This window comes from Taeniopygia guttata, chromosome 4 (genome assembly GCF_048771995.1).
Source record: "Taeniopygia guttata chromosome 4, bTaeGut7.mat, whole genome shotgun sequence".
NCBI lineage: Eukaryota > Metazoa > Chordata > Aves > Passeriformes > Estrildidae > Taeniopygia > Taeniopygia guttata.
In genome coordinates this window covers 57,972,269-57,986,930 of record NC_133028.1, presented here as the reverse complement: position 1 = coordinate 57,986,930, position 14,662 = coordinate 57,972,269, and the positions used below count along the sequence as shown (strand labels likewise).

General features: G+C 39.5%; 1 protein-coding gene across 10 annotated transcripts in view; it reads left to right on the top strand.

Annotated features, from left to right (window-relative positions):
- Positions 1-14,662, top strand: part of ZNF827 (zinc finger protein 827) — a 100,279-nt gene that overhangs the window by 41,363 nt on the left and 44,254 nt on the right. For all 10 annotated transcript variants that reach the window (XR_003960136.4, XR_003960134.4, XR_012055760.1 and 7 more), the window contains one exon: positions 9,811-10,044. Coding sequence is in view for 5 of the 10 variants with exons in the window: in XM_072928698.1 (XP_072784799.1) it covers positions 9,811-10,044 (234 nt within the window). In the remaining 5 variants the exon portion in view is untranslated. The remainder of the gene's footprint in view (positions 1-9,810; positions 10,045-14,662) is intronic.

Below are 14,662 nucleotides of genomic sequence, written 5' to 3'. Positions count from 1 at the left end.
TTGACGGGAAGCTGTCCACAGTTTGGCAGACAGTCATGTTTTCAGTGTCTGCTCTATTGGCATCAGAGAAAGGATACAAATGTACATTATTCATGCAAAAGGCCTGTGCAGTTATTTTATGGTGACTTACTAAAGGTCTTGAAACCTGACTTGTATGCACTGTTACCTAGCAACATGTTATAAAGTCGCTGGGGGAGCAAGATGTATCTGTAATTTTGTATGTGCGCATATTTGGATTAAAATGTACTGCCAGTCACCAAGTTTGCCACGCAGGAAGAGCAATGTCAGAAGGAGAGGAATTTCTTTTCTTCTGAGATTTATATTGTGTTACATACATTTGGTTCATGCTTTCCTCTATACTGAGTTCATAAATTTAGAGTGGAACTAATTCTCTTTTAGCAAGTTGGCTGAGCATTAGCAGCAGTTTTGATGGTTCAGCTCTGCTGAACTAAGTTCTTTTGAGTGATTTACTTCTTTATTACAACAGTCTTGTTAGGCCCATCAGAGCTTCAATTATTTGCCCTACCTTTCCAATGATCTAAATCTTTTGACATCTCAAATTGTATATGCTAATTTTAACAGCCAACACAGATTTTTCGAGACCAAATTATGTCAAAACAATCTAATTTTCTTCTCTGACAGGCCTTGTGGCTAGGAAAGAAGCAGTAGATAGATATATAGACTTTTAGAATTTGGCATTTATTCTTATTGAATATTGATCTTCTAAATTAACATTTAGAAGATGTTCATGCCAATGTTTATTGCTCCTCTTCTTGCTTGGTGTCAATCTATAAACTTTCAGTTTCATGGGAAACCTGCTGAAGTCCATCCATCATATCCATGTCTCTCCAGTTTAGAGACAAGGGTGTCACATGTGACAGTGTCAAATGTTTGGCACAAGTCTGCTCTGCCCCTGTCCACAAGTGCTGTAGCTCCACCATAAAAAAGCCACCAAATTTGTCAGGCACAATTTGCCCCTGGTGAAGCCACATTGGCTGTCATCAACCACTTCTTTGTTTTCCATGTGCCATAGCATAGTTTCCAGGAGAATGGAGATTATAGTAAATAATCATAAATTCATCGTAATTAGGACCAAAAGTAACAGGATTGTATGGCTATAAGGTTTAAGTTCGTATTAGGAAAATCTTTCCCAAGCTGAGGTATTTATACCTCTTGGATGGTTTGGATGGAGAGATTGTGGCATCTCTGCCACTGGGGGGATGTAGAAACAGTTGTCTGTCAGATATGGCTGGTGGTATATTAAGCAGTAAGATGGACTAAATCTGTGTATGTCAATCAGTGGACCATATAATGTCATTAAGCAGTGGCAAGAAATGTTATCTTAACAAAAACAAGCAGCAAGATACAAAGATGCAAATTGGGGGAAAACTTACAAATGTTGGAAGTTTAGGCCTGATTTGGCATGGGCCAGAGATGAATTATGGAGACGCTGTCCAAAACAGCCACTCAGTTTTTTTTTTCCAAAAGGCTCACGGGAGCTTTAGTTTTGAAGAGATTGAGAAATACTGGTGTAGGTGACCTTTTCAAGACCACTTCATGCCCAATTCTGTGCCACTGCTGGCCATAAAGATCTTTAGTTACGTGTTTTATGAAATAAGGCATAACACAAATCACCAAATGTAAATCTAAAACTTAGACCAAATCTTGATTTTGTTTTCCTAGATTCAATTCTCTAGGTCCTAGTTTAAGGTAGGAGAGGATATTAAATTCACAAGAAATTTAAAAGGGTTCTCAGAAACTTTATTCAGATTTTTTTGCAAAGATAATTAGCAGACTCAACACATAAAGAGGACTATTTAAGCATGGGCATGTTCTTACCTTCAAATCTTGCTCCTCTGATTTAAGTAGGTCTGCTTGTAACTTTAAATTTTTACAGTATTTTGCTGAAGCAGTGCTTTGTCAGAATGTTTTCCTCCCCCAGTCCATTAATTCTATGTTGAAACTGTATAACAGCATTCATATCTTAATTTAAAGAGTATTTGATTTTCCTGCTTCAAAGGTTTCAGTGGCAGACATTATACAACACATCTCTTTAAATACTGGTGTCCTTCCACCCACTTTTAAGGCTTAAGTTTTTGGTTTTTTTTTTCTTCAATAAAAATTTCTTTCACAATGATCCAAACTACAATGGCCAGTGTACCCTAGTGATGTTATTACTGTGCCTACGTTATGTGCTGCAGTAACTTTTAACATTTGGAAATAAATGAATCCCAACACAATGAATGGGATTCTTGCACTATTGCTCTCCATGGGATTCTGTGTGGAAACAGTAATTGGTACACATCCTTCATTTCTGCCCTCTCTCCCCCACCTCTCTGGGTTTAAACAAGTGCATTGCTCCAGCAAGCAGGTCTCTTCATTTTGTGGAGTGGTATCAAGTGTGCCCTGCCTCTGCTGTTCTTTTAATGTTCCCCAAGTTACTTGCATGGAAAATCTTAAAAAAAAAGACAGGAGGAAGAAGCTAAAATGCTGAGGGTTTGGGGCTGGCCATCGTAAACCGATTAGAAACTGCTTTCTCTCATTTTGTCCTATCTGCAGTCACTGTCATGCGAGGAGTCAAGTCTTTATTTTGGGAAATAAAGCCACCGTAGGACTTTGGTGACTGTCCAAAATATTTGGGCTTTTCATTTGTGTTTTATTAGCTGATTCCATTAATGGAATAATGAGAGAGTAAATCATCAGACAGATACATACAGCTTATTAGTAGAAAAGCTAACTAATCACTTCGATTATTTGTTCTGTTTGGCTCTTGAAAATTACTGCGTTCCTTAAAGGTAACACAAGTAATTTGAAATGTTTTATAATTTGCCATTGACTGTGCTGAACTGGCTGACTTGAACTCTTCAAACAGCTATTTTTAATAAAATAAAAGCATATCCAACTTAATTGCCATAATTATGTATTTGAGTAGCAAGTTCCAGAGAAAAGACCAGGGTGTCTATATTTGGGATTCATAGTTTAGTCAGAATATGTAAGTGTACAGGACTGGCAATTATTGAGCCATGTCCTTAATTTTAAGATACTGTGAATTCCATAATGCTGCTGTCAGTGCAAATACCCGTGATGTCATCAAGTTCTCTCTTGGAAGTCTCTCCAGATTCATTTTCCTGGTTTCCATACAGACCTTTAGTTTGAAGTAAAATTCTGATATGCAGTAGCACATCTACTTAAAACTTGGGCAAATAAAATCTTGTTCTAATCTTTGCTACTGATATATCATCACCCTTATAATCTCTTTCCAGCAATTTCTAGTCTTGCATCCACAATTTCCCTGCATCCTAAAAATCACACTGTTGTGTTTTGCATCTTGAAAGAGGATGCAGAATTTAGCAAGATAAAGCAGTATAGTGTCTGTTCTAATCCAGCAATTTAAAATGCAGAATAACAAACACTTTTTTTTTTTTTTTTGTGTACTCAGTCCAATACAATTTAAAAGAAGCCAGCAATATAATTCTGGACCAGGTCTGTGCTTACAATTTAGTTTTAATGTCTACACAAACTCTTACATTAGTAGTGTAGGACTGGACTAGGCTAATGGTTTCTTTGTTTCCCTGAATACACCATTACTCTGGGCAGAAGTCCGAGTCCTTGAGCCTTTCTCTCTTATCTATCCAAAATGGGATTTGAAAACACTGTTAGTTTAATCATCTCTGATTGTTTGTTTTATTTTTGTTTTGTTAAACAAATATGAAGGCCAGTCTGGTGATATTTCTCTCCCTGTTTATGCTCCTTTGTAGCGAGAAGACATTCCAATATTGCACGTAATTCTTTCTTATCAGCAATAAATTCCTTCTTGCTCCTTTCACTGCTCCCTCTCTTTTCTCCAGTGTCACAATCTTACCTGTTCTGCTGGTGTTTTGGTTTTTGCCTGGAAAGGAGGAAATGGTCTTAGCAGATGCTACAGCCTTGTTTAGCCTGTGGGACTCTGGCTGCATAGCAGACATCTTGGGGTGTCGGGAGGGATGTGTGCTTCTTCACCTGCCTTAGCAATTTGCCTGATTCCTTCATTCCACTTGGACTAGAACATGGGGAGATTTTGAAGGCACAGTAGCAGGACTGGTCATTCTCCTTTGCTATGTCTCATTGTGCTTGACTCCGGCTTTCTAAATACAGAGCAGCTCTAAAGATTTGTTTACTTAGCTGGCCTTTCTTAACCTATGCTTGCAGTTTTTAGTGTACTTAGGCAATATGGTTTGGAAGACCTCATATATTAGGTGATGTCCTGAAACCCAGGGGTGCCAAGTCGTGGCATCATTGTATTTGTGATTGTCTATTCTGCCATTGCACTGCTTTGATAAAAAGAAATGTTGTAATGCTGAGCACCCTTGAGTCACGAGCAGCTTTTTCATTGGTAATGCCCATTCTGTCCCTTATAGCCCTATAGGTTAGTTAGGACAGAGTAGAGAGCTTTAAAATTCAGGTGTAATTGACTGAGAATTCCTAGAAGGGTTAGGTAGTGCATGAAGTTCTCTGGGACATATTAATCCTCCAGGGCAAAAGGCACAAAAAGGAGATGATAGACCAGCTAGAATATCCTGCCAGAAGAACAGTAGTTGTCCTTTTGGGCTACTTACAGCCTCTGTGTTTAAAATAATTTATCAGCCCAATTGGATTTTAGTCTGGAGGTTCTCCAACAGGTTCCAGTACCATAGATTTTTCTCACAAAGCAATTAGCTGACTGGGGGCTGCTTCTGCAGTGTTTGTGCCTCTTTCCCGGTTCTTGAATGTCATAAGATATAAGCCATGTTCTCCATGCAGAATGCCAATTCCTACCTGGACATTTCAACTGCTAGAGAATAAAACAGCAGATGACCCAAGTCACACCCTTTATTGACCACAGCTGCCTTAAGGGTGATGTGATGCCCACAGTCATGGGAATGTGTCCCTCAAATACGGCAGAACTGATCTGTCAAAAGCCCTTGGTTCATTTTAACCTCTGCAGCTCAGAGCTTACTGTCCGGGATGGAAGCTTCATCATAGTTCCTTTCTACCCAGACTCTATGGATGCTGTTTCTCATGGCCTTTTTTGTGGCAGAATTTTTGTTGTGGATTCTGTTTTTTACTTCATGATTTTCCCTCAGACAGACGGAGCAGTGACCAGCTTCTTGCCAATTATGACTTGTAACATTGAGCTTGGCTTGGAAGTAATCAGCCCATTTTTCCTCTTTCAGTTATAAACATTTTGAACATTTAGAAATTCTCTTAAATGGACTGATGGAGTTAGCAGCTTCTACCAGAGTGTTTCAGATTAGTGGCAGATGCCCAAAGCTTTTCTTGTGGCATTTGGCAGTTTCAGGAAAGCGTTACAACTTTCATCATCTACTTTTGCCAAATGGCTCTAATGGTTCCAGTTGCCAGGAAGATAAAAATCAGCAGTCTGGAAGTCTGTTTTTTCTGGATATGGAATGGAACAAACGGAGCATTATCCACCATGCTTGAGAGATTCCTGCTTGTTGGTTTCATTTGCTATGTGGGTTTGTTTTGTTTCCTCGTTGTATATTTCAAAATTAAATTGCTGGGCTTTTTTTATTCAGTCTGCAGACAGCACATCCTTCATTCTGTTCTCACTGCTGTTCAGAATGAATGTAAATTAAATACAAATTAGGATATGTGTGTATATCTATTTTTGTATGTAGATAGAAGATACTTTTCCTTCTGGGGAGTAATAATTTTGTCATTCAAATATACTTTAATAATATTCAGCATATTCTTTTTTATTTTGGTCTAGTTCTAATTTTTTTTAAAGATTCCTCACGCATGGGATTTTTAAAAACTGGTCATAGCAAACTTTTATTTCCCTTTTTTCTTACATCTGTTTATTGTTTTCCCTAAAATGACTAGTGGATGCATCACACTTGCAATTCCCCATGTGTTAGCAATTTTGTCCATAGTTGTGGATCCAAGATGGGACAGGGACAAGAGTGGTGGGGACTTTTGTTGTTTAGGAGTCTTTTTTGTATTGTGGGGCTTTTCCCACCTCTGAGTTTAATGTACGGATCTGATAAATGAGACAGCTTGCCCTTTTTTATTTGCCCTTGTGTTTTAAGCTTAATTTACGTTAGAATCTGCTTTTGTGTATTTCAAGGAAGAGTAAAAGTCCTATTAATAGTAGCAGTTGGCTTGAAACTGACCCAGTAGTTGTCTGGTTTTATTTTTATTTGCTGAGGGAAGAAAAATGAGACAAATAACTCTTCTAATTTTGTGATTAATCTACAATTTAAATGTTTGGTTTTTAGAAAACATCATCAGTTCAAGGAATGTGCTGTCATTTAATTAAAGAAATAAGACTCTACTTCTTTCCTAATTTATTCATTCCCTCTTTTGTCCAAAACAAAGCAGGTAGAGGCAGAAGCAGTGACAAGGGTAAGAACAACAGTCTGGGTTTCTTTTCCTTCATGTAATACTGCCTAAGGCACACCTTCAGGGCTTCCTATGGGCTGGGGCACACTGACTTTGTTTTATTTTTCTCATTGGTGAAGTATTATAAACACACAGAGGACACATATCTCATGAAGAGCTCATTTAGATTATGTCTGATGTGCTGGTAGATTTGTTATCAGGGTGGTTTTGTTTATCATTGTTTCCCTGGATGATGGCTCAGAAGAGTGCAGAGGCAGTGGCTCCTGGCAGCACCGTGCTGTCACTGCAGGAGGGATCACATGTGGCGTAGGGACAGAAGGGAAAAGGTGTACAGAGGAAAAGAGGGAAACTTGATTCATTCTGGATCTATCACCTCATGGGGTCAATCAGGCTGGAAAAGACCTCTGAGATCATTGAGTCCAATCCATGACCAAACACCCCCTTGTCAACCAGGCCACAGCACTGAGTGTCACATCCAGCCTTTCCCTAAACACCTCCAGGGACAGTGATTCCACCACCTCCCTGGGCAGCCCGTTCCAATGTCTGATCACTCTTTCTGGAAGAAATTCTTCCTGATGTCCAACTTAAACTTCCCTTGGTGCATCTTGGGTCTATTTCCTCTTATCCTGTTGCTGTCTGTCTGGGACAAGAGTCTGACCTCCACATTGCTTCAGCCTGCTTTCAGGGAATTGTGGAGTGATAGTGACCCCTGAGCCTCCTTTTCTCCTGGCTAAACATCCCCAGTTTCCTCAGCCACTTTTCATAAAATTTGTGTTCCAGACCCTTCATCAGCTCCGTTGCCCTTCACTAGACTCACTCCAGCACCTCAACGTTCTTCCTGAATTGAATGGCCAAGAACTGGACTATCACTAAACTCCTTAAACTCTGATTTGATCTACCTCAAATTTTTTGGTCCTCTGACCTATTAGAACTTGTCTTCATCTTAGTAGGGTTTGAGGATACCCTGGGATGAAGAGCACAAAGGCTACACCTGCCCTGGGACTGGGTCAAATTGGCTGCTAACTTTTGCCTTGATAAGAGGATTAAAAAAAATGCTAATTTCTTCCAAAAGCATCCTTTTGATCTTTTTTCTTGTGGTAAGATAATGCAATAAGTGTCTGCCACTGCATACCATTGCACCTAACTCTTGTAATAAGTACCTTGCTTTAGTCTGTGATATTCTATGAATTCTGTTACATTCTGTTTGTTTATGGATGTTTTTGCCATAGCATATGGTTGCAAACTTACATTGATCTATGCAAGTCTAATATCACCTCTATTTTAAATGGTGGAAGAGTGTAGGCTCACCCAGCCTGTAGTGCTTGCTCTACCTGGCTAATTTTCTGCCCTGGTTCATGGTAGAGACAAGGCTAGGTCCACAGGTTAATGGTTGTTCTCAGTGGGTCATCTTTACCTCTTCACTCAGACTCATGCTTCCTTTATTTTCTGGGACAAATTTGAATTAATACCTTTTTGAAATGAATAAATTCAAAAGACCTTTTCTTTCCCCAGTGTTCTCTGAAAGCTCATGCAGACTGCTCTCTCTCAGTTACACTCAGATCCTGGTGGAGGTATTTTTCATACCAGCATAGCAGCTGGAGTGGCATGTTTTAAAAGCAAAGGACAGCAGAAGGTAATTCAGCAGAGAAGGTTTGAGTCTCTTTGTTTTTGTGACCATTCATCACCCCAGGTCAAACCCCAGAATAGACTGAGGCCAGGATAAAGAAGACAGATGGAATTTTTTTGTTAGCATCTTAGTAAAGTTAACAGTGGCTTGAGAGGTCTAACTTGTACTTTCATGGTTTAAAGCATGTTTTAATGTTTCGTATTTCTGCTTTTGCTCTTCTTAAAAAAAAAAATAAAAAATGCAAAAGCAATTCCTAGTGCTGCTAAATGTGCCTATAGGTCATGTTAAAAATTCCAGATATAAGGTAATGTAATTTTTGAAGTGACTAGAACTAATATGTATGTGCACATTGCTTTGGTAATGGCTTGCCAAGCAAGAAGGAGGAATATCAAATAACTCTGAAATATAGATTGAAAAGATGTGTTGTTTATCAAGTAATGCAGTAGCTTTAAAAATCATTAGCACACCCCCAAAGACAAACATAAAAAATTTGACCTGTGTGGAAATGAACAAAGGCTCCAAGTTGCAAATGTATGTGTCTGATTCTGATAGAGATGGCAATTGTACCTCATAGTTTGGAGTTCAGGTGTCTGGTAGGATGCAGGAATTCAAGTTCTTTAGAAGATTTGGGAGAGTTGCTGAGAAGGAGTCTGTCTGAGGTAATAAGCCAAAAGAGTGAGGAGACTGAGAGTAGGTAAGAAGCTGAATTGGAGGAGAGAGTAGACCAAGGGTTTAAGCAGGTAAATGTTGCCAGATTTTGTTAGGCACAGTGCTCTGTCTTCTGTGTTTGTGGAAACAGAAGTGTAGAGATGTGGGAAAAATGTAAACTTGCCAAAGTTAAAGGCACTCAACAAGTCATCTGCTATGTGTTACTGGGAATTTAGAATTATATTTTGGCCAAGAAAAGGTCGTGAAGAGACAGGGAAAGAAGTATCTCTCCATGGTTAAAAAAAAAAAATATTAGAAGATTTATTGAAAAATAGTGCAAATTCATTAGCTTTCTGCTTGTCATGCCTCTGCCCATGAATTTATGTTGGCTGGGCTTGGAAGTATTGTTTAGGAGCTGTTCTGGTGTTATCCTTTTAACCAAACACCGTGCAGAGGTTCTGCTGCTGTCAAGGGGTATTGGAAAGACCCTTCAAGAACAGCATTGCTCAGTGTGTAGATCTTAAGCAGCTCCCCAAAGTCTCCTTACCCTCCTCTGAGGCTGTACAGCTGCTAAGGAGGACTATTTGAAATGCATATTTTAAACTTTCTTTCTTTTTACTTATATAGATCTTGGAACAGTGCAGAGCTGTCTTCTGATAATCCCTTAGGTCTCTACTTAATACAGCAACTTTTAGGACTGAAGAATTTGCTGTCTTTTCTCTTTTACTCCCCTCTTAGGTTTTCTTTCTTCCTGCTCTTCATATCTTGACTCTCTTCCATGAATTAAAACCTTAGTATGTCATATCCATGGGCTTTGCCAAATTTGCCTTTATGTGAAATGATGTTTTAAACTTCCACCAAGCCAGTAGAAAACCTACAAACCAGTGACCAGAGAAGAGCTTTCAGGAGGATTAGGGTGAACCAAGTGAGAGAATGTTCTTCTGAGCTTCGGCACATGCAGTTGCTGTGTTTCAAAGCTGCTCCTTTGTAGAAAAGGTGCAGAAGTTTGTCACTTGAAGCATGTTTGAGCACAATTTGATGTGTCTGCTGCCTGTACCTGCTCTAGCATTTCTCAGGTTACGGTTTCTTCCTCTTACTAGCTGTTCCAGGATTATGTATTACACTAAGTCTCACTTCTTTCCTTCTCTTAACAGCTGCAAATCAAAAAGAGCCCTTGACTCCTAATTTTAAAGTGAAAGAGGAGCCTAAGGATGAAGAAGCTGGAAGTTCAGCCGTGTCTCAGCCCAGCTATGTGTTCAGCCAAGAGTCTGAAGCCTCAGCTCCAAATGTCCCTGAAGAGAAACTCAAGCCACAAGAAGCACAGACAAATGTGATGAGGCAGGACATGTCAGTCAAGGCAGCATCTGAGCTCCTCATGAAACTCTCAGGTAGATATTTCATTTAATAATATTGAATTTTTTTTTTTTTTTATATATGTTGGCAGGGTTACCTTGCAAGAAGGTAGGTTCAGCTTTACCAGCAAGCCAAGGAGCAATTGAAAAGGCCTGTCTATGAAGTGTCACGTACATGAAACATCTCTTTGGTCTGTAGCCACACTATCTATTTATCTCTACTCTGATTTTCAAATTAATGACTATGGAATAAGTCAAAAGAATGATGCCTGAAATCTTTTAGATGCTATAATTTCTTAAATGTACAAAACCAATTTATTCACAGGTGTCTCTTCATTAACATTGTAAGAACATTCTTGTACTTTACTGTACCTGACATAGCTTTATAAAATATGACTTTTAAAGCTTTTATTTTTTCTGACAATACATTGTACTCAAAATTACAAGATATACTGTTAAAAAAATTGTGTAAACTGAGCCAGCTGTCTGCATTTAGCAAGACCACTTGAACTTGCTTACATTGCCTCAGTGATAGATTCTTCTGCCAGACAAGTAGACAGTGTACACACATAGGCAAGGTTAAAGCTGGAGTGAGTCAATTAAAATGTATGTTCTGCTGATTATGATTTGTCTATCTTTCAGAATCAAGGTTTAAGAGAAAGTAAAAGGGTTGAATTCTTCCCACTGGGATCAAGTTAAGTGAATGATGAAATGGCTTTGAACTTCTAACAGACCAATTTTTAGGACCAGGACATGAAAGTTGGTCTGGCAGGCTGAGTTTTGTGCATCTGCACTTGAACTGGATCTGATCGATTTTACGTCTTCTCCAAAACTGGAAAGACTTACTTTTTTAGTTGTGCCAAAGTCATGCAACAAGTACTGGTGGGAATGCTTACAGGTTTAGTTACTTCTGACATCCCTGTCAAACCTACCTGAAACTGTAGGACACTGTCAGCTGTGAATTTGAGCTCAAACTTCTATCTGAAAGACTTGAGCTGACTAGGATCTCCCCCATAAAACGTGCAATTAATTCACTCCTGTTCATGCTTCCACATTTTAATTTGCAGAAGAATTTGAAGAAAGCCTTCCATGCTAGTGGTGCACAGTGTTTCCCAAGTACAAAGGCTGACCAGAGCACCAGTTTCCAGATTTTTTCTCAGACTCCCAAATACAAAACACTTGGTTATTGGTGTAATTCACAGTTGCTGCTGGTAACTGGTTTGAGTGAGGTGTTTTGGTAACAAAACTTTGCAGTCTAATGAATGCTAAGCTGTGACTATTTTTCTTGCTGCATATAAATTTACATAACTATTTTTATAAACAAACAGCTCTGTAAGTTAATGTTTTGTGAAGTACTTCAGAGACATAAGGGTTCTGGATTGTCAGTCTGGAGTTCAGCACTGGCAGGCTGTGCTTAAATAGTTCTATTGCTGCCTATTATGTTAGAATATTTGTGTCTTAAAATACCTGTTTATATGAGAGAAATCCAGCACGTATTAAACCTTGGTCAAGTCTTCAGCTTGTGCTGGGATCTCCCAGGCTTTAAAGGCTATAGTAAGAAATACACCAGTGTGACACTTGCTCTGAGGGACTGAGCAGTTTTTGCTGACTGTGGTCTTTTTGGCTAATCCATAGTTAGGATGTGAAGAGTGACTTGGATTTACGGAGTCAGTGTTTCTGCCATCAGTATTCCCGCATCAGCCATGGGGTGGGGTAACACCCAGCTTGTCACAGACGGTTTTCAACTTGCACTCCCCTGAATTACCATCTAAGGCAGAAACTAGAGAGGAAAACACTGAGATACTACAAGAGGAAAATCTTAAAATGATTAGCCTCTTTAGTGGTTTATTTTGGGTTTCTTTGAATCTTTACCTTATCTGGTAGAATACTCCCATATTGCTGTTGGCTTCACAGCCTACTGTAAGTAATTTTGCAGCATGGTTTTGGTGTCTAAAACTTAATTAAGTCACTTCATAGAATCATAGAAGGTGCTGCTTTAAGCTTTAGCTTTCATATTTTCCAGATTCTGTACTGCATTAGTATATAACTCTGAACTTCATATGAGGTGTTATCAAGTTCTCCTCAGAGTTTAGTTAGGCAAAACAATCCTTTTCCAGCCCGAGAACCAAGGACACCATTGCAGCTTCAGGCCCAAAAAATGTAAACAGCAGCGAATTGAGGAGAGCAATCTGGGAGGGTGGGACCTCATAACCTGAAGCTATAATTGGACATTTAACCCTGATATGTAAATGTAAACTTACAAAAGTGTGAAAACTCATGACCCATCATCCATCTTGGGTGTAGCTTCGTCCAGGCTCTTGTACTGCCCACGGTGTATCCTTTGAAAGCCTTTATAACAAATACCTACTTTGTTCCTTTAACATGGTTTAGTATCTGTTCTAGGTAGCCTCTCAAGGCATCAGGGGATCTTAAAGATAACAGAATAATTTAGACTGGAAAAGACCGCCAAGGTCATTCACTCCAACCTCTGATCGCCACCTTGTCCTGGGCCACAGCACCGAGTGCCACATCCAGTCTTTTCTTGAACACTTCCAGTGATGGTGTCTTCACCACCTCCCTGGGTAGCCCGTTCCAATGCTTGGCAAACTATTCTGTGAAACAATTCCTGATGTCAAGCCTGAACCTCCCCTGGTGCAACTTGAGGCCATTTCCTCTTGTCCTGTTTCTGGTTGCTTGGGAGAAGAGACTTCCCCAGGTACAACCTCCTTTCAGGGAGCTGTAGAGAACAATCATCTGGTTCCAACCCCCCTGCCATGGGCAGGAACATCTTCCACGAGAAGATACTGCTCAGAACCTCATCCAATATGGCCTTGAACACTTCTAGGGATGAGGCATCCACGTTTCTTCCTGAGCCACCTCTTGAAATTAAAAGGAAAACAAGAACAAGCTTCCTCCTTTGTCATAGTACTGGAAAGAGAAAAAAAATTGAATGAATCTGTCTTGATGTTTTATTCTCTGTGGGAATTCCTCAGTCAAGTGCCCTTGTTAGATTTGATATTTTATAATTGGGTTTAAGTCAAGCCCTTACAGATTCTCTCTATGCTAGGTAAGGACTGAATGGATTGTGTTCTTGCTTTGTTCTTTTCACTTTCTTCTGCATTATACTAATCACCAAAAACTGCATCACATGCAAATTCGGGGGGAATTTCCAACATAGTAGTGTTGTTCTTCCTGCATTCCTGACATACATGCTGCTGTTATCCTCTAAGCAAGAATACTGCTGATTGTTGCAGCCTCATGGGTGGGAGCCACTCGGGATTTTGGCATAGATCTTGCTGTTTCCTTCTATTTGAAGGATAAACCAGTTTATATTTTTCACTGGGAAATCTCTTTTCCCAAACAGAGGTGCTGGGTTGTCAGTTCTTAGCTGTACAGGGTAGTGGAAAGCACTTCTACCCCTGGAGCGTGATTTGGTCTAGTGCATACTGTAAGATAGGTTTACTCCAAATCCCAGCCCATTGTCAGCCACTCAGAAATTACTCTAGACCTAGGAAAAGTTAGAAGAATAAATGTATTTTCTTGTAGTAGAACATTAACAGAACATTTGTTAGCTGCTATTGTAGAAGCAGGTGGAAAGAAACAAGAGAAAATCGCACACAGCTATTTTAGTTCTACAAGACAAGACTCTCTCCTTCAAGCTGAAGGGCTCTTTGGACACTTGCTTCTAACAACATGACTAGAGTTTGGGATCAAGCCCTTGCCTCACAGATTACTTTGGTGGAATTTGACCTTTTACACCAGTTCTTTCTCTCCCATGTTCCTTGGGATTCAGGTCTCCTATCTCACAGTTCCTAGGCTTGATACCTACTCACACCTCTTCCAAAGGATTATCCAGGCTCAGAGGGCTCAGGTCTCTTGGGCATGTCTGGGCAGAACCCACTTCCACCCAAACGGCCAGGACAAAACTTCCTAACAATCAAGCTGCTATTTCAGAATAAATCAAATGCCCATTTGAAAGAAACGGTGTTTGGGAGTTAACAGGCAGAGTTTGAGCAGATTTTCAACCCTCCATTCTACAGAAGAAAATAAAATTACCACTGTGGTATATATGAGTGCACAAAGGTGAGCTGGGAATTCTGTCCATTGCTGAGTCTTGACTGAGATTAGGTCCAGTGGTTAGCGAATAGATTTGAGGAGATAGTGGAGTGGGGCAAATTGCTCTCAGCTCTGTTTGGAAGGTGCCATCCCTGCAAGATTTTAAATTCCCATTAAATATTGTAGAAAATAAGTTAGAAGAAATGGGAGTAATGTGTTTCAAATACACCTGTTTTTTACATTTTTTACCAGTTCTCTTTCATGAAAAAGCTAATTTATTGCTCAAAATGTTTAATTAAGTGGTGCCCTCAATGATTCCTGGTCAGTTTTATACACTCAGTCTTGTAAATTGAAAGGTACGTTTCAGAGGAGACTGAAATTAAAAATAAATATTTGCATTTACATGCTAATGTTAGAGCTGAAAAACTCATTTTCTGCTGAAATTGTCATGCTGCTGATATGTTTGGGGCATGTATTAGCTTTTAGAAGCATACAATGTTTTGTCTTCTTGTCCAAAAATGAGTGTATAGCTGGAAGAGTGTAAAATCTATCCCAGGTACTAGCACTTTTTAAGTAATGTTTTACCCAGGGACATTAG